The sequence below is a fragment of the Saccopteryx bilineata genome, chromosome 11, assembly GCF_036850765.1.
Source record: "Saccopteryx bilineata isolate mSacBil1 chromosome 11, mSacBil1_pri_phased_curated, whole genome shotgun sequence".
In the NCBI taxonomy this organism is placed as follows: Eukaryota; Metazoa; Chordata; class Mammalia; order Chiroptera; family Emballonuridae; genus Saccopteryx; species Saccopteryx bilineata.
Genome location: NC_089500.1, coordinates 26,708,858 through 26,733,003, shown reverse-complemented (window position 1 = coordinate 26,733,003; position 24,146 = coordinate 26,708,858). Strand labels below are relative to the sequence as shown.

At 43.2% G+C, this 24,146-nt stretch overlaps 1 protein-coding gene across 3 annotated transcripts in view; it reads left to right on the top strand.

Moving 5' to 3' along the window:
- PIK3C3 (phosphatidylinositol 3-kinase catalytic subunit type 3) overlaps nucleotides 1–24,146 on the top strand; it is a 575,824-nt gene that overhangs the window by 119,154 nt on the left and 432,524 nt on the right. Inside the window, exons 24-25 of one of the 3 annotated variants that reach the window (XM_066246826.1) lie at nucleotides 1,636–1,761; nucleotides 10,383–11,708. In XM_066246826.1, the coding sequence (XP_066102923.1) occupies nucleotides 1,636–1,761; nucleotides 10,383–10,397 (141 nt within the window). In that variant the 3' untranslated portion in view covers nucleotides 10,398–11,708. Of the gene's footprint in view, nucleotides 1–1,635; nucleotides 1,762–10,382; nucleotides 11,711–24,146 lie in introns of those variants that run through there. The other 2 variants (XM_066246827.1, XM_066246828.1) reach the window with 2 other exon arrangements.

Below are 24,146 nucleotides of genomic sequence, written 5' to 3'. Positions count from 1 at the left end.
GATTGTTCCTTCAAAATAAAAGGTCTCATTTTTGCTTGACAGCCCCTTTGGTGTGCAAAGCGAATCAAGGCCAGGGGATCCTTGCTTAGCTGTTAGCTCCCCTAGCCTCCCCCGAGTTTGGTCTGACCACTGACCAGAATAACAGATCACAGGTAGAGTGAGGTTACTTATCCTTCTGCATACTTAGAGAATTTCTAATTATGGTTCTCAAAAGAACCATCAGGCGCACGGAATTATCTGTCCCTGCCAGAGTGTGGCATGTTAAAAGGAGAGCATCAGTCATCCCCACGTGGATCAGAAGAGCAGATGTAATAGACAAGGATCTGGTTTCTCAAGGGTAGCTATTTTCAGATCAGTTTGTTAAATCCTCAGGACAGATCAGAGAAATATAGTTTTAAATTAGTCTTCAAATATAAGAAAATGCATTACTCATGTATTATTTCTATTTGATAATCATTATATGTTTAATTTACTTTGTAAGTTAAAGTGTACTCAACTTTCAGTAGAAAAGTGAGATACTGAATTGCCAGTTATTGTTTTTTTTAGTATATCCAAATTGAGATTCATGAAATTAGTTTGAAGAAAAAAATTGATATGACTGACCTCCATTTTGAAACCGGAGAAGTCAAAGGATTTGATTCTGTCTTTTGTAGCATTTGATTAGACATCAGCAACTGGTAATTCATTCATATACACAGTAAACTTTAGGAACATGACTTTTATTGCCTAAGGTTGGCACCACAACTGTCCATTGATTACAGTGGATGCCTCTGATGAGAAATCTTTATGGTTTCCTTTAGAAGCTATGCTATCAAGGACATATGTTTAGTAAATCATTTTTCAGAAGATTGTAATGTCAAGCTACAATAAAAAGTGGTATATCCATTTCACAATGAATAACAAAAACAGTAAAGGAGATTGTTAATAAATATCACAGCTTAAAACTTAGTAGTTCTAGGTTTAAAATGAAAGAAAATAAAGTACACCCTTGCATTAAAAGAATAATTTTTAAATCTATAGGGCTTATTTGCAACCAACAAGGATAGAGTGATGTAAAGTGCATATAGCATAAGCAGTAAGCTTCCTCACTCAAATGAACACTATTCAGAACTCCTTATAAGTTACGAATTATTTCTTTGGCATAGAAATAGCTCATACTACATTGTAATGTCTGTATCAGTTTAATTCTGTCTCCTCAAAATATGTCTGTTTTCCTTAGTTCAAAAGACTAATGCCCTGGCCGGTTGGCTCAGTGGTAGAGCGTCGGCCTGGCATGCAGGAGTCCTGGGTTCGATTCCCGGCCAGGGCACACAGGAGAAGTGCCCATTTCCACCCCTCCTCCTCTCCTTCCTCTCTGTCTCTCTCTTCCCTTCCCACAGCCAAGGCTCCATTGGAGCAGAGTTGGCCCGGGCACTGAGGATGGCTCTGTGGCCTCTGCCTCAGGCGCTAGAATGGCTCTGGTTGCAACAGAGCGACGCCCCAGATGGGCAGAGCATCGCCCCCTGGTGGGCGTGCTGGGTGGATCCCGGTCGGGCGCATGCAGGAGTCTGTCTGACTGCCTCCCATTTCCAGCTTCAGAAAAATACAAAAAAAAAAAAAAGAAAAAAAAAAGACTAATGGACTGTGCCCCTGTAGGTTCAGGATAAATTCCGCCTAGACCTGTCCGATGAGGAGGCCGTGCACTACATGCAGAGTCTGATCGATGAAAGCGTCCACGCTCTGTTTGCCGCGGTGGTAGAACAGATCCACAAGTTTGCCCAGGTAGGTTCCCCGAGGGCGGTGTGCTGGTCTCAGCTGCATCAGGTACTGGTCCAGAGTCCTCAGAGACTCACCTTTCATGCCAACTGGCATCTTCTCTGTGTTTCTGTTGTTTTGGTCAGGTCTTTTTGACATCTCCCCAGCTAGCTGACGGGAACATGTTGCATGCACAATTAAGTCTAAAACTTGCCACTTAAATCTTCTTGGTGGACTGTGAAATTGCGTAGTAAATTGTGTTGTGTCAGCGTCGGTGTCTTTGTCCTTGGTAGTCAGTGGTGACTCTAAGCCCTTCTTGAGAATGATTTTGGGTTTAGTAGAGGTCTTGGCAAGTGAGACTCCTTAAGGTTTGGTGAATGGTGAAGTTCTAGGAAAGGATTTCAAAGCTGAGAAAAGCAATGCATAACAAACATTGAAATGGTCTATCTGTAGACTTATTGGTGGCAAAATCTTTCATAAAATGTCTGACTGATGGCTGCCTTGTTACACTAAATGATGGTTTAAAACAAGTTTAATTATGAATGTCATAATGATGATTGGTTAGTGAACAGAAATATCAGGCTTCTTTCCTTTCCCACGCCTTCACGTGCCTCTTTTTGTGAACTCCTTCCAGCTTCTTAACAGAGTTAATAATACTTGTACTAATTTCCCAAGATCTGCTTGGTCTTCTCCCTCACTCAGTATCCACAGTATCCAGTATGTCATCAAGCCTTTTGAGGTCTTTAATCATTTTTAACTTATTCTTTCCTGTCATTTTCTGACATTTAACACTAAGCTGCAGAAGTTCCTCAGCTTATCCTGGTTCTACTAAAGATTTTTCAACTTTATGATTGTGCGAAAGTGATAGACGTTCAGTAGAAACTTTACTTTGAATTGTGAATTTTGATCTTTTCCTAGCTAGTGGTAGTCTAACCATAGAGTGTTTTATCCCCGGCCTCTGGTCGGCTGCAGGGCCCCTGGCTTTCCCACGAGACTGAGAAAGCAGAAGCAGAGGGCCTCTTGAAACAAATCACAAGGCCAGGCCAGATTCCCAGGAAGAAGACAGATTTGGCCTTTTGATGGGAGGAGGGGGTACATGTGTGAGAGCAGAGGAATTAGGTGTGTCATCTTTGAAGACTTAACTGCCACTCATGGAATGTGCTCTAGCTTAAGGTCTGAGCTTTCAAATTCTGTGAAATGAACTAGTGGTCTGGTTTTGAAATTCTGTTGGCAATTTGCATAAGTTGTGTGTTTTGCTTTGCTAGCTGGATCTAAGACTAGAAGAGCTATTTTGTTAATTCTCTGTATTAAAAATAGAGAGGAAGAGCCTTATAAAAAAAGGACCATGGCCCTGGCCGGTTGGCTCAGCAGTGGAGCATTGGCCTGGCGTGCGGGGGACCTGGGTTCGATTCCCGGCCAGGGCACAGAGGAGAGGTGCCCATTTGCTTCTCCATCCCCCTCCCTCCTTCCTCTCTGTCTCTCTCTTCCCCTCCCGCAGCCAGGGCTCCATTGGAGCGGGGATGGCCCGGGCGCTGGGGATGGCTCCTTGGCCTCTGCCCCAGGTGCTGGAGTGGCTCTGGTTGCAGCAGAGCGACGCCCCGGAGGGGCAGAGCATCGCCCCCTGGTGGGCAGACTTGGTTGGCGTGCTGAGTGGATCCCGGTAGGGCGCATGCGAGAGTCTGTCTGACTGTCTCTCCCCGTTTCCAGCTTCAGAACGAAAAAAAAAAAAAAGGACCATATTATAATTTGGGGAGGTAGTAATAAAAGGATCTTGGTTTACCAGTATCTCTGGACCTCAGTTTCCACATCTATAAAGTGAACCTCAGTTTCCACATCTATAAAGTGATTGATAATTGAGGTAAAAGATAACAAATTTAATGTCGAGATGTACAGAAGTTAATTGCTTTCCATATATAATGCTAATATTGACTACCACACAGACTAAATAAAAGAAACCCCCTCAGTCCCCAATAATTACATTATGAGGTTGTTCAGAACTAAGAGTTATTGCCACTTACCTTTAAGGTTCATACTCTTAAGTTAGACATGGGAAAGATCATTTTATAACCATTAACTTATAGATGATTACATTTCTTGGAATGAAGCAGTAAGTCTATTTCTGAGACTCCTGCTTTCCAGTGCTTCAGTAAAATATCTAACATAATTCCCTATATCTTATCTAAGATACATATAGGAATTCTGAATAGTTATTTTAAATTACTTCAGCCTCAGTTAAAAATTCTTTTGGAGGCCCTGGCCGGTTGGCTCAGTGGTAGAGCGTTGGTCTGGCGTGCGGAAGTCCCGGGTTTGAATCCTGGCCAGGGCACACAGGAGAAGCGCCCATCTGCTTCTTCACCTCTCCCTCTCTCCTTCTTCTCTGCCTCTCTCTTCCCCTCCCGCAGCCAAGGCTCCATTGGAGCAAAGTTGGCCTGGGCGCTGAGGATGGCTCCATGGCCTCTGCCTTAGGCGCTAGAGTGGCTCTGGTTGCAACAAAGCGACGCCCGAGATGGGCAGAACATCGCCTCCTGGTGGGCATGCCGGGCGGATCCCGGTTGGGCGCATGCTGGAGTCTGTCTGCCTGCCTCCCCGTTTCCAGTTTCAGAAAAAACCAAAAAAAAAAAACCAAAAAAAATTTTTTTTTTATTAGGATATATAGCCTTGATTACAAAATAGTGTAGAAAAGCAAAGCAATAACCGCATGAATATGAGTTAAGAGTAAATACCCAAATGATTTCAGCAACATAAGGGCCACCGTCATCATTCTAACACTAGTCAAAGTAGTAAAAGGGAGGCTTTAATGCAGCATGTATATTTATGGAGATAAAAATCTTTTAGATTTCTCAGCTCTCCATTTTATAGTATTGAATAATATCTGAAACAATAGCCTCTATTTAGTTTAACGTTATACTTCAATTAAGTACTTCATATAGTACTTAATTATATATTTTTTAATATATAATTCTTACTAAACAATTTAAGTGAGTTTTAACATTATCCCCTTTTATAGATGAAAAGACTAACCTATCTAAAAAATTGTTTCCTAGCTTATCAAATTCAAGTCTTTTTACCAGATTCCCAAATTCTTTTTCCTAAGAAATGAACTTAAAATGCTCATGTTATTTTTTAGGTTTCCTTCAATATGTCACCTGTGCCTATATAATTGTGCACATGAAACAGTGTCACAGTAAGAGTAACCCAAGGGTGTTAAATTTCATTAGAACTTGATCAGGCTTTGAAGGCAACAAGGATACTGAATAAAGTCTTAGCTTTGCATAAGTCTGATCAAATTATAAAATTATAGAAATACCTGGTTCTTAACTAATCTCCGAAGTTTACTTTCTTTTTGAAACTCATATTTCTACGTTTTCTAAGTATTGATACTAATAAATCGCATGCACAAATTCTGATAACCAACATATTTTGTAACTTATAGTATTTATTTTAAGTATGTATATTCCTAATTGATTTATGCTAATTTTAGTGCCTTCCTGTTAATCACTATGAATTATAAAACTCGATTTTTTAAAAATGCAGGTAAACTAATACAAATATTAACAAAAGTTATAGTTGTTTCAGCATAAAAGAACAAATATTCTAAAAGACTTAGAAATTGCCTGATCCAGCTATTTACTTGAAATGCTGAGATTTATTTTATTTTCTTCCATCAGACCAGTCCCTAGGAAGGGTAGAGATTAAATACCGCAATACCTGCCGCCCAGCAACAGCCTATTAGTGGTAAAAATAACACCGTTATTTGGGTCATGGTCTTTGAAATTACATCATCACACTCTTCCGCTGAAATGATCTTTAATGGGCTTTCTAGTCTCCTGCACAGAAAGGCAGCGATTACTTAGTTTGGGTCACTAACAGCTCTAAAACCCGGACTCGCACAGCACAGCTCATTTCTTCCCGATTTCTTGGTTTGCCTGTCTGTGTCTCTCTGCACTGATTGATGGTAGAATTCTGGAGAATGGGGTGTGGTTTCCTTTAGTCTTAATACATACTGAATCTCAACCGAATGAATCTTCATGGACTAACTGGGGTTAGAGATGTAATTATCACACACTGAGCATAAAAAAATAACAGATTGGGTTCAGAAAGTTTACCGAAGTTCCAGTGCAAGATACTAAGAACACTTCTGTCCATTTGGCAAGAATATTTGCTTAGCCTCTGTGTATCCAAAGAGGAAAAGCACCGGTCAGGACGGGGGCATATAAAGTGTAGTAACCTCTTATGTTTTTTTAACTGAGAGAATTTATATATAAAAGAATGAAAGAGGAAAATGGTGTAGCTACTCTGCCATTTCCCCTGCAGAGCACATTTCCTGTAATGCAGTGGTCCCCAACCTTTTTTGGGCCACGGACCGGTTTAATGTCAGAAAATATTTTCACAGATCGGCCTTTAGGGTGGGATGGATAAATGTATCATGTATCATGTGACTGAGACAAGCGTCGAGAGTGAGTCTTAGATGGATGTAACAGAGGTAATCTGGTCATTTTTAAAAAATAAAACATCGTTCAGACTTAAATATAAATAAAACGGAAATAATGTAAGTTATTTATTCTTTCTCTGTGGACCGGTACCAAATGGCCCACAGACCAGTACCGGTCCATGGCCCGGGGGTTGGAGACCACTGCTGTGATGCATGTGAAAGGAGCATCCTGTCAGAACTGTCTCAGATCTCCAGTGCCCCCCATGACACGACTTCTTACCCTCTTACTGGGCTGATGGGATCCCAGTACTCGGTTCTCATTGTCTTTGTACAGCATGCCCTCTGCATGCAAACTGCCTGCCCCACCTTCTGCTCAAAGAAACAGGGTTTGTTTGTGTCTTTGTTTTCAGTTTGTGGGGGTTTGCATCAGTACTGCACTAGGGGAGAAAGCTATCTGTTTTCAACTTTAAGAGAGATGACTGTCTCTAATGTGTTGCCATCCGAAGAGCTTTTCTTGAATACGTTTGATCATTTATACTCCTGCTTCACCTTTATGTGATCAAAGCCCAGCGTAGGATGCTTCCACTGTAACTGCACTACTCTCTGATCTGCTAAAAAGCCTCATATGTCAAGTGCTTTCTCTGTATCACCTCTCTTAATCGTCACACCTGTGAAATAAGTGTGTCACCAAGCCTGTGTACAGATGAGAAAACTAAGGCTTAGAAGCGTTAAATAATTTGCTCAAGATCTCAAGGTCAATAGATGACAAAGTTCAGATTCAAACTCAAAACCCGGATTGTAGAAATAGACAATAGCTTCTAAATTATGTGTTCCTAAGTCTATATCAAAGCTTTATTAGATATGAATAAATTTTATTGTGAGTAGCTAGTTTTTAAAGAATGTACTTGTAAATTTTAAAAATGATCTTTTCACTTCCCTTACTCTTTTCATCTGATTATCAAAAGAAGAAATCATCAGTGCAAACAGTCAAGAGAGTATGATGTAAAAAGGGGCACTGAAAATAGCTAATCTGAGAAAAATATGATAAATATGGGATATCATTTATTTTGCATGTTGGCTAAAAACCAGTGTTAAATTGTATTGGCCCCTGTGCTGTCCTCTTGCTCCGCAGTCAGCACAGCTGCATGGCTGCCCCTTAAAGCCCAGGACTTTTAAAAAACAGAACTCGGCCCTGGCCGGTTGGCTCAGTGGTAGAGCGTCGGCCTGGCGTGCAGAAGTCCCGGGTTCAATTCCCGGCCAGGGCACACAGGAGAAGCGCCCATCTGCTTCTCCACCCCTCCCCCTTTCCTTCCTCTCTGTCTCTCTCTTCCCCTCCTGCAGCCGAGGCTCCATTGGAGCAAAGATGGCCCGGGTGCTGGGGATGGCTCCTTGGCCTCTGCCCCAGGCGCTAGAGTGGCTCTGGTCGCAACAGAGCGACGCCCCGGAGGGGCAGAGCATTGCCCCCTGGTGGGCAGAGCGTCGCCCCCTGGTGGGCGTGCCGGGTGGATCCTGGTCGGGCGCATGCGGGAGTCTGTCTGACTGTCTCTCCCCGTTTCCAGCTTCAGAAAAAAAAATTAAAAAAAAGAGTCTTAAAAAACAGAACTCATGTGCTTGCTACAATACTGATGTTTTAAGCTGTTAAGATCAGTTAATAATTGTAATAGCAACAGTCAGCGTACTCCATAATTTCAGCTAAAATGTCCTGCCATTTATTTTTTCTATTTTTTTTCTTTTTCTTTTTTTTTTTTTTTGAGAGAAGAGGAAGAGATGAGAACCATCAACATGTAGTTGCGGCACCTTAGTTCATTGATTGCTTCTCATGTGTCTTGACTAGGGGGCTCCAGCTGAGCCAGTGACCCCTTGTTCAAGCCTTGGGCTCAAGCCAGTGACCTTGGGCTTCAAGCCAGTGACCGACCATGTTGATGATCCCACACTTAAGCCAGCGACCCGTGCTCAAGCTGTGACCTCAGAGTTTTAAACCTGGGTCCTCAGAGTCACAGATTGACTCTGTCCACTGCGGCACCACCGGTCAGGCTGCAGTTTATTTTTCATCTGTATAAATTTAATTTCCTTATCATCTCTAAGGAAGGTTTTCAAGCACTTGAATGTAATCCGTGGTAAGATTTGACTATTTGCTTCAATACCTGCTTTTAATAAGATTAATTGTTATATGGTTGTTTTCCTGCCCCTCTGTTATAGCACACCCTTTTATATAAATTCTTCAGTTGTACAGGGAGGTGAATATTTGGTACTGGCTCTGCAGCACAGGTATTACTGATATTTTTTTATAGACACAGACACTTTGAAGTATTGAGGAAATAATGGGAGAGCCATCTGTTCAGTAGCAGCTTTCTCTCACACAGACATGCGTAATTGTGTCCAGGATTTTTAGACTTCCGAACATGTCAGTGAGAACCCTTCACAAGTTGGTTTTAACCTGCAGTTTCAACTTGTATCTTCTTCCAATCAGATTCCACCCACAATCAGAAGGAAGCTTCTTCGTATTTCTGATGACCCGCCCACGTGACAAGTCCTCATACTCAGTAACCCTCGCTGCCCCTCCCACCAAGCAGTCCGCCAGTGCTCCTTGCCTAGGCTGAGTTCCCCCCATTTGCCCAATTATGACTCTTTCTGTTCATAAACAGTCTGTCTTTGAGGTCTCATCGAACACAAACTGTTCCTGCCACATAGTAGTACCACTTAGCTGTGTATGTATCATATTATGTGTGCGCCAAGGACTGTTTATTTTTCTTTTCTCTGATAATGCTTTTAAGAAAACATTTACACAGTGTCTTAAATTGTAAATTACATTTTTTTATTAGCATTAAATGTCTTATGATATTCTTTTTAGAATTGCCACTTTAAATTGTGTCAAGTTAGCCTGACCAGGCGGTGGCACAGTGGATAGAACGTCAGGGCCCAGTGGGATGCGGAGGGCCCAGGTTCAAGACCTTGAGGTTGCCAGTTTGAGCACAGGCTCATCTGGCTTGAGCAAAAAGCTCTCCAGCTTCGACCCAAGGTCGCTATCTCAAGCAGGGGGTTACTCGGTCTGCTGAAGGCCCGCGGTCAAGGCACATATGAGAAAGCAGTCAATGAACTGAGGTGTCGCAACGAAAAACTGATGATTGATGGTTCTCATCTCTCTGTTCCTGTCTGTCTGTCCCTGTCTATCCCTCTCTCTGACTCTCTGTCCCTGTAAAAAAAAAAAAAAAAAAGTGTCAAGTTAAAATCAGCACCTTGCCCAGTTTTACACGTACATGTGCACACGCATAAACACTTCTGGTAGTGCGTTATTTCCATCGTATTTTCCCTCCCAGTAATAAGGAGATGAGGTTCACAGAAACAGAGATGACGCCAGCATGTGTGCTGTTGAACCAGAAGCACAGGTGTGGCTGGCTCAGTGTATGTTCACCCAAACAAAAGGATCAGCGTTGTCCTTACAGAGAGAGCGGGTGACTGATAGCTGATTAGCTGATTACTTTCGCATTAGAGTCCTATGACTCTCACTGAATGCTAAATTTGCGAGATGATGATAATGAAGAGAGGGCAGTGCCACGTTTGCTTTTAAACCTTAAATGCTCTAACTGTGAGGGTGCCTGTTACAAGCTAGGTGCTATAAATGGTGATTTATTTCTGCTTGATTTTTTAATATCGAACACTGTCAATGTGTTGGCCCCCAAATAACTGCTGACTGGGCCTGTCTTATTCTTTCAGGACTACTTTCTTTGATTTTCTTCCAGACATTTTCTGGAATGAATTCGCTGTAGAAGTGGTCTATGGAGTTACCTGTAGGTTTTCTAGCCTCTGTATAAATGTTACACCAAGAACTAGCCACACTTCTCAAAATATTATTTGTCACTGCAGAATTTAGTGGGACTTTTGCCTTCGAAGCGCTAGATTTGCCTGCCATGTAATAATAATTGGGTCATCTTGAGCTTACAGTCAGCAAACATTCCTTCTCTAAAATATTTTCTCATATAAATTGATTTTTAAGCTAAGTCTCAGGAATCTTGTACATTGTGGCTAATTGGAATCCTCTTTGTGACATTTAATAAAGTAATGTTTTTCACTTTATAGAAAATGCTATTGAAAAGAATCGGAATTAGCTCAGTTTTTTGTCCTCTAAAAGAACTATGTGTTCATTGCCTATTGTTTATCTTTCTTTGTGAACAGTGAAGCTAATTGTTTTCTGTTTATCTGTTGTTAATTCCTGTAGTACTGGAGAAAGTGAGACGGGGTTTGGTCCATCAGGAGGTTTGACTCCGTAAGGAAACTACCTTAGAAGCAACCCGTGTATAATGAAGACTTCAGAGTAACAAGCAAGAAAGAACATTTCATCTTCAAGATACCATATATCCCAAGTGTGCCACGGTGTCTGAATTCCTTGGATGTCATTGCTTAAATATGGTTTTGAAGGGTTTTGTTTTGAAATATTGTATTTATTTTCAAATATACACATTGTTAGTAACCTGTGATGTGAGCATCGTATTCTAGGATCATGTACATATAGCAGTTTGGGAGGAATTTCATGTGGAATTAGTAAAACATTGTAGTTTTTCAGTTTGAAATGTCCTTTTTCCCCTCATCTCTTTACATCAAGAAAGCAGTTATATGAATTTGGATTGTCTTAGTTTATAATTTTTGTTTGTTTGTTTTTTTAGCAAGAGAGAGGGACAGATAGGGACAGACAAACAGGAAGGGAGAGAGATGAGAAGCATCAACTCATAGTTGTGGTACTGTTAGTTGTTCATTGCTTGCTTTCTCACATGTACCTTGATTGGGGGACTCCAGCCAAGCCAGTGAACCCTTGCTCAAGCTAGTGACCTTGGGCTCAAACAAGCAACCTTGGGCTCAAGTTAGTGACCTTGGGGTCATGTCTGTGATCCCACACTCAAGCCGGCAACCTTGGGTTTTGAATCTGAGTCCTCAGCATCCCAGGTCGACACTCTATGCCCTGCATTACCTCCTGGTCAGGCTGTAAGTTTTGTTTTGTTTTGTTTTGTCTATTCCTCCCTTCGTTCCCCATTCCCAGTATTTGTTTGGTTTTGCCTAATATAAAATACTTAAAGATTAACATATTATCGGTAATCTTGTACAGTTCATTTTTAAAAAATGATTTTCTTTTATAAATATTGGGGGGGGGGTTGAAAATTGTAGTTCATAGTTTTTCTGGGTTGTAAATACATAAAACAGGATATGAAAATGTAGCCATTTCTGGATAACTGGCCAAAACGGTAGTTCAGTAACAGCTGTTAGTATTGAGCTTAAGATATTGTTACATATATGTATAAGCATATATTGTCTTTATGCAATAAATTTTTTGGATTCAAACTTAGTTTTTATATGCCTTTTGAAATAGCTCCCCTAGACTTGTTAATGGAAGGTATCCTCTCTGGTTTAACCAGCTCATTTTTTCTCTTTTAAGACCAGAAGTCTCACTAATCTCTCTAGCTTTTTTGCCTTGTGCAACTTTGGGGAAAGGGAATGCACATAAGTGAGAGAGCAACACAAAGTAATCTTTGCAGATTAATATGTTGTGGAGTCATGTGACTTTGCTTTGGAAGGAAAAGAATGTCTCATTCTCTCGGTGCTAAATACATACCAAATATCAAATGACAGAAAAGATTAAGAAGGTTAACTTCAGGTACTGTTTCAGAGAATGTCATTAATTATAATGTTTACTTGTCACCAAATTCTTATCTGTGAGTTTGTCTCTTTCGAGTAGGGTTACCAGCTGGAGAGGAAGCATATAATTAGGAGGCGTCCTAGAGCATAAGGAATGTGATTTCTGTCAAACACACATGCAGACTAGAAAAATAGTGAAGAAGAAAAGACCTTTGCGACCTTGGCTGGTTGGCTCAGTGGTAGAGCATTGGCCTGGCGTGCAGGAGTCCCAGGGTTGATTCCCGGCCAGGGCACACAGCAGAAGCACCCATCTGCTTCTCCATCCCTCCCCCTCTCCTTCCTCTCTGTCTCTCTTTTCCCCTCCCACAGCCAAGGCTCCATTGGAGCAAAGTTGGCCCGGGCGCTGAGGATGGCTCTGGGGCCTTTACCTCAGGTGCTAGAATGGCTCTGGTTGCAACAGAGCAATACCCCATATGGGCAGAGCATTGCCCCCTGGTGGGCGTGCCGGGTGCATCCCAGTCGGGTGCATCCCAGTCGGGTGCATGCGGGAGTCTATCTGACTGCCTCCTGTTTCCAGCTTTGGAAAAATACAAAAAAAAAAAAAAAAAAAAAGACCTTTGCAAATCCTCATGAGAGAGTTTATGCCCAAACAAATTGGCAAGCTCCATCCTGTCTGGCTTTTTCTTGTTTCACATAGTGACATCATTTTCTGTGCCAAGAAGCTCTTAATCCACCTGTATCCTCATTTTCATCCTGTTTCTTTTGACACCTCCTCCCTCCAAAAGGTTTTCTCAAAACCACCGTGTTGAAAGTGACCTCTCCAACCTTCTGAATTCTTGTAATTCTTTAGTTACAGATTTTGAGTTGGTGTTTGGTAAAGTGGGACATTTTTGTGATATTTGCATCTGTGGTAGAAATTGAAAAACTTTTTCTGTAAAGGGCCAAGATGGTAAATACTTTCAGCTTTGAAAAGCATTAACCTTAGTCATAACAACTCAACTCTTCTGTTACAGCAGCAGTTCTCAACCTGTGGGTCGCGACCCTGGCAGGGGTCGAACGACCAAAACACAGGGGTCACCTGAAGCCATCGGAAAATATATATTTATTATACAATACATATTAACCTCCGTATTATTATCCCTGCCTACACACACACACACACACACACACACACACACACACACACACACACACACACAGAGTTCTCTGACATTTCAGGATGCACACAGGGTTTTTGGTTGTTTGTGTTCATAGAACACCATTGTCTTCTGTGTTCAAAGTAAGTTCTGGTTCAAACAGAAACTGATGCCTCTTTAAAATGTCAGCGTCCCCACTTTCAGTCGTAGATGCAACTGTCATCTTTACTCTTTGACTCTCACCGAACATCACGCATTACGGCCCCACTCGATTCTGTGATCCTGGGGAACTGTCAATGCTAATAGAGTCACAAGAGATGGGGCTGACACACATATTGAGGGATCACCTCTCCTCCTGCACGTGCTCACTGCTCCATCAGATTCCATTTACAAAATCACCAACTCAAAGATAAAATCACTAACACTTTCAACACAACAACAGCAAAGCATTCAATTAAGTGCAAGGCCCTCTGAGTGCGGAGTCTTGCGTCACTAACTGCACAGGGAATGCCCCCATGAAGCTGGCCCTGGTCTTTGGCATGTAAGTGGCATTTAACTCCATGGGATTGGCTGAGATCACTTGTAGAGTGCAGACAGAACAAGCATTGTGGTGGTTAACCATAGAGGTTGATTGGGGAGAAAGAGTCCACAAGGAGCGTGAGGAGGAGCAGTCAGGAAGTAAGAGGGCTGGGAATTGAAAACATATATCTTGCCATGATGCTATTAATCCATTTTCTGGAACCCTCATTCTGTGACCCTCTAAATAGGATGGCAGTGATGTCCAAGTTCACTCCTGAGATTCTGATATAACTACAGGTACTGTGGGTGAACACGAGAGAAGGAAGGCATTTAGCTGCAGTGGGCTAGCATATTAATGCTCTCGTAGGGACGTGTAGTAATATTTGAGATAGAGTTTTAAGCAGATTTTGGATTCTGGGAGATGCTTGGAAGGAAATTTGAGTTAAGCGCCCGCACCCATGTCCACGAGGTACGTGAGGGCTAATTCTGCTGTGGCAGCGTGTGCACATGGCTTTTTTCCTTAAGAAAGACAAGCCAGACCCCTCCCTGGCAGCGACTGTCGCTGCTGCAGCGCTAACCCTATGGAACGGAATGAAGAAAACCCTGGACGTTCCCAGCACAGGTTTTGGAATGAGAGACCAATTCCTCGCCTAAACCAAGAAAAAGTGACAATTGTCCCAGATTGTCAATTTGGCTTTCTTAGGTAACATAAGCACCAATTTCTCAGAAGTGGAACTACCACAGCCAATTCACCACCCGAACCTGCTGAATATGAATGAGCAGAGGGAGGGGGTTACCTTTTGGAGGGAAGCAGTGTTCAAAGAGGGGCTCTCCTCCTCCTTCCGGTGAAGGAAGTGGTCTTCTCACTCCGTGCCAAGGGAGAAAGGCCCCAGGAAAACTGCTGAATGGTAGTGGGCGTCTGCTTATAAACAGCTCACTTTTAACTTCTGCCTCCTCAAGTGTTTTGAATTACAGTCCGTGTCTCAAATAACGTTCTGACTTAAATAAAGCACCATACTGTCTTTGAAGATCGAAGTCTCCTTAGCAAACTGGACTGGGTCAGGCTGCGGCCACAGGCAGGAGGCCCGGGGCTCCGCCGCGCTCCCCAGCTGCTCTGTGTCCTCTGACCGCCCAGGAGGGTCCGTCCCCAGCTCCAGCCAGGCCGGAAAGCACGGAGTCCGTTTCCCTGTGACTTGGGAACACTGCTCCGGAGGTGGTGGCCTCAGCCAGGGGCTCGGAGGGCCAGAGCCGGGCGGGCAAAAGTGGAGGTTGATACCTAACCAGCGAAGACCAGTGGAGACCGGGCAGAAGTCGCCACGGAATCTACTCTTCTGGCTGCCTCACGTGGGAGTGGAGACCCAGCCAGGGGTCTTCCCGCTTCTCCGGCTCCAGCCGCCTTCCTCCATCAGATTCACAGCCAGTGTTTTCCCGCCTTCGTGTCACTTTACAGTTAGTCGCCATTTTACCCCCAGCCCCTGGCAACCTCTGATCTGCTTTTTGCCTGTGAAGATTTACCTTTTTCTGGAAATGGAAGCTTGTAATATGTGGTCTTTTGTGTCTGGCTTCTTTCACTTAGCATATTTTGGAGGTTCGTCCATATTGTTGTAGCCTAAGTAGTGTTTTTGTTTTAATTGCTGAAGTGTAAGAATGTATCACATTTTGTTTAGCCATTCACCAGTTGATGAACAATTGAGTTGTTACACCTTTGGAGGTTTATGAATCACGGCAGAAACATTTGTGTTCAAGCTTTTATGTGGACGTTTTCATTTCTCTTGGGTAGGTACCTAGGAGTGGAATTGTGGGTTTTGTATGCTAAGTTTAGGTTAAACACTTTATTTTTAATTGCCAACTCAAATCTCTTTATTAGATTAAAAGTTTATTTTATTGATTTTAGAGAAAGGAAGGGAAAGAGTGAGAGACAAGAACATTGATCTGTTCCTGTATGTGCCCTGATCAGGATCGAACCGGCAACCTCTGCACTTCGGGACAATACTCGGACCAACCAAACTATCCGGCCAGGGCTCTTTATTAGATTTAAAATTTTTTTAATGTTTTTTATTCATTTTAGAGAAGAGAGAGAGAGAGGGAGGAAGGGGGGAGGAGCAGGAAGCATCAACTCCCATATGTGTGTGATGCAAAACCCTCATCTGCCGTTCTTTACTGAGTAGGGGCCTGGTGTTCTTTGAGAAAAACAATGTCTCAGATAACAGTATTTGAAGAGGGCACATGAGTGGGTACACATTGTCTTCCAAAAGTAGGCACTGATGCAGGGACCTGGACTTAAAGTACCAGTCATGAGGAATGAAGGGATAGGGCAGTAGCCAGAGTAAGGGAGAGGCCGGGGGGCGGGGGGGGGGTCTCATCAGAACATCACACAGATCCCAACCTTGTTAACTCACTAACTTAGCAGGCCTTTGTCATGACCATGTTGTTAGGTACTACTAAGAAATCTCTCTGCCTGACCAGGAAGTGGCGCAGTGGATAGAGAGTTGGACTAGGACGCGGAAGACCAAGGTTTGAAACCCCGAAGTCACCAGCTTGAGTGAGGGCTCATTTGGTTTGAGCAAGGCTCCCCAGCTTGACCCCAAGGTCACCAGCTTGAACAAAGGGTCACTTGGTCTGCTGTAGCCCCCCAGTCAAGGCACATGGGAAAGCAATCAATGAACAACTAAGGTGCCACAACAAATAATTGATGCTTCTCATCTCTCCCTTCCTGTCTGTCTGTTCCTATCTATCCCCTCTCTATCTCTCTGTCTCTGTCACACAAAAAAAGAAATCTTCTCAACTAGTAGTCTAATATCATAGAACAGTGTTCAGCAAACTCATTTGTACAGAGCCAAATATCAACAGTACAATGATTGAAATTTCTTTTGAGAGCCAAACTTTTTAAATTTAAGCTAAATAGGTAGGTATATTCCTTATCGAGGGGGCGCCCACATGTGGTATTTTGTGGAAGAGCCACACTCAAGAGACCCAAGAGCCGCATGTGGCTTGAGAGCTGCAGTTTGCCGACCAGGGTCATAGACTATTAAAACTTAAAGTCATTAACGCAATGCTAATTTGCCTTTTTTTTATATTTGAAGGTTTTTTTTGAAATTTTTTATTGATTTTTAGAGAGAGAAAGAGAAACACATCTATTTGTGTTCCACTTATTTTTGTATCCATTGGTTAATTCTTGTATGTGCCCTGATGTGGGATGAAACCCACAACCTTGGTGCATTGGGACCAACCGAGATACCTGGTCAGGTTTTATTTGAACTTTCTAAGAAGAAAGTTTGAACTGTCTACTAGGTTATTTTTATTTGTTTTATGTTCAGAAACATTAAGCAGCTTATTTAGATTCACAATCCTCTCCTAACTCTTGCTCTTTGATCCCTTCTACAGTATTAGTCATATTCAAAAAGAACGTTTCTTGTCTAGTAATCCAGCTGACTTTTCAAGTTCCTGGAGACATAGCAATTGCCCCAATGAGTCCTTGTCAGGTCCTCTTCCTGTCTCACTGCTGCTTCTGTCCTTGCATACCCTGTCAGGAGTGTGCTGTGCAGGGTGTTGGCTGTGATGGTGGGGTGTTGTGCATTAGTCTTCTCCCTCCCTGTCTTCTTCCCCCAGCCTTCCTTGATTCTTCTTCCCTCTCTCCCTAAAGCAGTGTCCTGCAGCGGTGTCATCTCTGTCTCCCCCTGATAGCCAGATGTAGGCAGAACCCTATAGCCAGTGAAGGGTGGTTGGAGGGATCACTATCCCTTCTCTCCTATAGACCTCTCCTTTCCTGTCTCGCTAATATTGGCTTCTGACCATTCAAAGTAGAAAGATGGCGGGGGAGGAGCGTAAGGGGACTGGTAAGTCTGTACCTGACGTTGCTTTGTGATGCTGGGATCCACTGGGTGTTTCAGGGTTTCTCTTTCTCACATGCATGTTTTAGTGGGCTTCTCAGAGGCTTCTCAGAGGCTTCTCAGAGGCCAGTGGCTTTCTGGAGTCAGCTGCCTTGCTCCCAGTCCTTCTTTGCAGTTTGTTTCAGACACTTTGTCTGCTGGGACCCATCACCATTCCTGGCAGATTTCCTGCATGGGATTTAACCTAGTTCTAGGCCAGCTCTCCTGTGTTGACCACATCTAATCCATGAGTAGTTCTTATGCAGTTTTTGTCCCCACAGCACAGTGGCTCTGTCTTATTCTTCCTCCAAAGTCGTGCACTGACCGTCTCTTGTCCTCTGAGTTTCCTGGACTGGAGGTGAAGGCAGTCCCCTGAGCACTCTCCTTACTGCAAGGGACCCGTGAGGATTTACCTGTAGTCTCTTCTCCTTTAAACTTACAGGGCTGGGTTGTAGGAGAAGTGGGCCCCCAGGAGAACAAATCAGGAAACACAGCGGGGCTCACACTCTCCATCTTTTCAGCCCTAGTTAATGTCCTTGAACTAAGTGTTTCTTCTCTCCCCTTTGCCTTAGACTGTAGTTCCCTGGTGCCAAGCACTCCAGAGATCCTCTAAACAAGTAAAATGAGGATCATAATAGTCCCTACCTGTAGGGTTGTGTGAAGGTTAAACAAGTTAATGCGTGTAAGGCACTTACAACAGATCCTGGCACGCATAATTGCCATGTAAGTATCAGCTATTATCATAATTATAGTGCCACTCGGGTGAACCCTCTTGTTCATCCCTCTGGTTCTGTGGGCTTGAGGCAGAGGGGTGGAGGTGCAGATGGCAGAAGCGAAGAACATTGCTCTTGAACAGGAGACTTGGGACTGTAGTAGGCAACTTAAGTACTGTAGGTTTATTAACTGGAAAGGAAGAGAAGCTAATTAAAGACAGTATTATTGAAATTTCTTTGAGCTAGGTTTTGTGAAGACCGAAGGTTGAATGACCAGACAGTGAAATATTAAAATTATGCATTCTCTGGATTGAAAGAAACATTGATTGGACAGACTGTCTTGTTAAATATATACAGTAGTTAATTTTTTATTCAGTGAATTAGGAAAACTTTCAAAATACTGGTTTATGTCTCAAACAGTGTCTGAGTCACTTGACTGAGATTTCAATCAGATTCTAAAGCCCAAAAGGCATTAACATGCCAACTCCTTTACCCCGGGACAGTTTCTACCTGTCAGCTGTTGAGTTTGTCCATTTCAGGCCTTGAGTTGCTAATGTGTTCTATGCTTCAGGCTGCTGGAAGGTGTCAAGTATGTATGCATACTCACCCCAGTCAGAGCCTGAAGTGGGGCCTCAATCAGTGTGCCTTGAATGTGGAAGTCATCCACCCAGCTGGGTGCATTCACTCTCAGCAAAAGTCTCACCATGTTTTAGGGGTTCTGCATTTCAGTGTTTACCTGGTTTGATTGTTCTTTCTACTTCTTCCATGCCTGGGCTCCCGTCAGCTCATGCTGGCCTCCCTGTGTGCCATCTTAGAGCCTCGATCACCGGTTCCTCCTTCACCTGCTATCAGACCCTGCTGGCTGTGCGTTTTCTCTCCCAGCCGCTGCATGTAAAACACAGTTGTTTTGCCCAGTTTAATTTAGCCACATTGATTCCATTGATGTCTTGTCAGATGCTCTGGAGCCCAAGACCTCATCAGCAGCACAGGAAAGATCAGAGGTGGGCCCTCTGGTCTTTGACCCTGATTATTCTTTCTTTGTGTTCTGACTTTTTCTTGGCATTAGAGAATTCTGAAGGGAAAGCCTGGGGGAGGAGAGAAGGAAGGAAACAGAGGAGGGAGGAAGAGGTCAGTGCTCACAAAAACAAAAGAACAAAAGAACTGCAAGTGGGTTCCTCTCTCCACAGGCACATTGCTTTCAGGAAGGCATTGCAGAACTCTCTGTCATCTCACAGGGACTCCCAGCTCTGGGCTGTCTGGTCCAAGTGGGACAGTCACTTGTCAGATCAAACCTGGGGCCACCTCTGTGCAGTCCTGCCTTCCCTATGTGGGACCTCTCACTGCCTTCAGGGGCTCTGCATCTCAATTATTTATTAAAGAGACAAAAAGGAATAGCTGATGGAGCTCTTGGTTGGAAAGCAGGAAGTTGCCCTGGGGCTGCTGCTACATGGGTGGGCTCTTGCTTGGCAGACGTTTAACCAGGTTTTTGTTGTCCTTGTTTTAAATTTTGTTTGGGATTTTTGTTGTTGTTAATGAACACATCCAGAGGTGATATGTGTCCTAATTGCATTTCCACAATACTTTTTGATAATTCTCATAATCTATTGGTTTTTTAAAATTCAGACGTTGAAAGTTCTTTCAATTGTGGAGTCTGGTTTGTACGTGAAGGTAAGTTGGGCCTGAGGAGTCTGTCAGTCATCCATGCAATTTGTAACCATCTGTGGACCTGAAATATAATAGATTGAGCGTGTGTGTCTGGAAAAACTCTGTGTGCTGTATTTAGAATTTAGTGTTCACTGAAAGTTCGTGCCTTTATCTGACCTGTCAACATTATAGATGATACTATTTATTTATAAACATATCTGCGTATCTTTTATCAGATGGGTGCGCTCAGTTGATTTGGTGTTCCAGCTTCTGTTTGGAAAATAAATCAATATTTGAAATGGAAATGAAAAGCTCAGAGTCTATTTCCCATGCCAGTCCTAAGTTTCTCTTGCACTTGTCATGTGTGGCCTTTTGAGGTCAATGCTGGATGCAGGCAGATTAGTGACGTTTATACGACTTACAGCGTATCCTAATGCTCAAATTTTTATTCTGGAATCTGCTGTCAACTGGTTACCATGTGGAATGCACTTCCCTTCTGTTAATCCAAATTTGGAGGGACCCGAATTATGGAAGACAGAAGCAAGGTCCGTGGTTTACACATTAAAGCTTTATTGTCTAGCTTGGTCAAGTGGCGGGAACTCCGACAGAAATCTGACGGAGAGCGCGCCGGCCCTTTGTCCTACTTAGTTTTTATAGTTTTGTAAGTGGGAAGTACAGAAGCAAAAATTGCAATTAGGAGCCCCTTACCGCTATTGGTTATAGTCATATGTCCTTTAACATGATAGGACCACGCTCAATTTGCAAACCATACATCATTTTGGAGAAAACAAAATTTACAAGTCAACACAATGGTAGAAAGATATCTCTTTACATATTAAAAGGCCTTCCTATATTTTCTAGTGTTCACCCGCCATCTCTCTGTCCAGAGTCAGATGTATTAACCACATGCATTTACATAAGAGAGGTAGTTTCTTTGGGGACAAATGCCCGCAAATGGCTCATTGCTATAAGAAAAGGTTCATTTTGGCTTTTCCCCTCCTGCACCTGGCTAGCCATTCACTCCCTTCCCCACAGGTGTGGTGGAATGTCAGGGAATCTATGCTTTCCTTCCCTTTTCATTTACAATACAATGGCAAGAGCCATCCTGGCTATGCTAATCACACAGCACAGAGACTATTCTCACAATTTCTCTTAACCCAAATTAATAAAATGTTCTCCAAGCCTCCTAAAATATTAATATTAATTCTTTAGCCTTTTGGTACTTTACAACATCTGCAGGTGAAATGGCTCAGTGGCTCCTCACCTTCTATGAATTTGAAATAGATATTTTTAAAGAACTAAAGTGTACGGACAGTAGTAGCCGCCGTTGCAGCCATTCACATGCAGGTTCCCATTAGATTTGGACAGATGGTAAAGAAACAGTGGAGCCATAAAATGGTGGGCCATTCCTTTATGCAAGACTCAACACCAGCCGAGGAGCAAGCACACAGGACTCCCAAAGCCACTGACACATTCTTCGGTTCCACAACCAGGAGAATCTTCTCCAGTTTCTCCTAGAATCAAAGGCCTCACCAGTCTCAGTGGAGCTCACAAAAAGCCCCTCAGCTCTGTTCCCATCTCCTTCTTCAAACTTTCTGCAGAAACTGACTTCTTCTTCAGCACCCTGCATCCTCTCTGCTCAAACTGCAAAAATGGCTTCCCCGGAGTCTTTCCCTGCTCCTTCTCCTTTTCAAAACTTTCTGGCTCAGAACCCTTCCTCCAGCACACATTAGCAAGACAATGGCCCTTCCCAAGCAGAAAGGGAATTTGCAATTTTACAGATCACATACCTGGCACTGCCCAGTGCCATTTTTAACACCAAAAGTGAGCAAACTCAAAAAACACAAATTTTACAAACTCACTTGCCAACATAAAGTATCCAAGATTTTAAAAAATGGAGCTCTTTAAGAATTTCTACAACAAAAGCAAATGTAAATGAAAAAAGTGCTTTCACATATTGTAAAGCCAGTTGCCGCAGCCACCATCACAGCCTCCCGGCCCGTGCAGGTTCGCATTTGATTCGGACAGTCGGTAGTGAAACAACGGAGCCAATAACTGGTGGGCCATTATCTTTAATCCTAGCTTGCACCCAGCAGGCAAGTAAAAACACACACTGGGCTCCAAAACCCACTCATTCAGTGCTCACAAAGCTACTGACTTATCCGAGTTTCCTAGAATCAAAGGTTTCTAACCTCACCAGTCTCATTCACCTCTGTTCCCCATCTCCTTCCTTCTCTCTGCACAAACTCTGCACTAACTGGCTTCTCACTCAGCACTCCACCATCTTGGCTGCTTCTCCTGGCCTTCTTCACGTGGCCTTTCCCTGCTCTCCTCTCTAATGCTAATCTCAAGAACCAAGAGAGAGCAAGCTACTGGTCTGCCCCACTTTATAGTATAGAAATCAAAACTTTTAATCCAATATACAAACAAGTAAGTCTCTGATACAAAGTCACTTATCTGAGGCATAATGGGATTTCTCATGAGAGTGCACCACCCTACATAAAAAAGGGTGGGAAAGGCTTAGTCTTAAAACTAAGCCTTAGGCTATAAGAATCCTGCCTGCTTACAGCCTGTCCCCCCACATCCAATGCAAACTATTAGCGAGAAAACATATATATCATTATTTACAAACTTATTTGACCAACAACACCTCTGACACCCAGTTTCACATTCTGTAAAGTAGAAAAACACCAAAGAATTGGGAGAATTTGAGCAGTGCATGGAAAGTTCTTGATATTTCATGTTATTAACACCACACACTTGTTTTCTCCTTTCTGGGCCCAAGAGAAGCTCAAATAAAAGGACAGTTCAGGCTGTGATATACATACAGCTGTTTACACACAAGCTGGTTTGGGGTGGTAAAGCCAGTATTCATGGCCATCATCACAGCCGCCTAGCCCATGCAGGTTTGCATTGGATTTGGACAGATGGTAATTGCCACGGACCAGCACAGCATCTAATAACGGTGCGGAATTGAGGAAACACACTTTGTCAGAACAAAACTGATGGGACCGGGAGGACTCCTCAAACTGCCTGGCAGTATCTGAGTGCCTCATAGCCCCAGTTCGCTTTATTATATAGACCTATGCAAATCAAGGACCCTGATACAAAGTTGCACATCAAAGGCTAAGACAGGAACTCTCCCAAGGCAAAAACAGGATACATTAGTGAAATTTATAAACATCTGAAACAAGCAAAGAGTCAGAGGAAGGGCATGTATATTGCTTCCTGCAACCCAAGGAAGGAAGTGGAGTGGGTACAGATACTCAGCATCAAAGCCAAATATGGAGATGGAGGGGGGAGAACTTAGCCCCCTGCCAAGCCTCGAATCTATAATGGCTTTTTGCCATTAACGGTCCACAATAGGTAATGAAACAACGAAGCCAAGAACTGGTGGGCCATTAGCTTTAATCCTAGCTTGCACCCGGCAGGCAAGAAATACACACAGTCGGAAAACACTTCCCTTTCCATTCAGAGCTCCCAAAGCCACTGACTTATCCGAGTTTTCTAGAATCAAAGGTTTCTACCTCACCAGCCTTATTTACCTCTGTTCCCCATCTTCTTCTCTCTGCACAAACTCTACACAAACCGGCTTCTCCTTCAGCACTCTGCCATTTTGGCTGCTTCTCCTCTCCTCCACATGGCCTTACTCTGCTCTCCTCTCTGCTCTCTCCTCTAATGCTAATCTCAGGAACCAAGAGAGAGCAAGCTCCGGGTCTGCCCCACTTTATAGTGTAGAAACCAAAACCTTTAATCCCATATACAAACAAGGAAGTCTCTGATACAAAGTCACTTATCTGAGGCATAATGGGATTCCTCATGAGAGTACACCACCCCTCATGAAAAAAGGATGGGAAAGTCTTAGTCCCCAAACCAAGCCCCAGGCTACAAGGATCCTGCCTGCCCATAGCCCACCCCCAACACACATTAATATAATCATGCCAATCCTAAGCAAGAAGGGCAACCAATACCATCACCTGGGCGATGGCCTTCTATGTGGGTAGTGCCATCTTTAACAAAGTGAGCATAATATATTTTATCTGCCCAACAGGGGTTAAAAAAAAACTGGTCTAATTTAGATAAGCAATGATTTTTCTATTATGAAACAGCTAATTGATTCTAAGTGGAGATAGGCTCCCATTTCATTGGGTTGTCACCTTGACTGCTTAATACCGCCCAGGGACTCATTTTGGGGACTAGAAAACAAACTCGAAGCCAATGATGTCAAGAACTGTGAAGGGTCTGAGGTTTTCATCTTGCATGCTAACAAGTTGATCAGCTAACTTGTTATTGTTAAAATACGTGTTATTGAGCACTTACTAAGTACCAGGCCCTGCTGATGCTGTCCATGAGTTAGCTAGCCAACCCGGTCCCCAGCAGCCGTGTTATGGCAACTCAACCAGGGTCGCATGGCGATTGGTGGCAGGGATTGTGCGAAAAGATCTTCAGGTTGTTTATAATCTCACTAAGAATG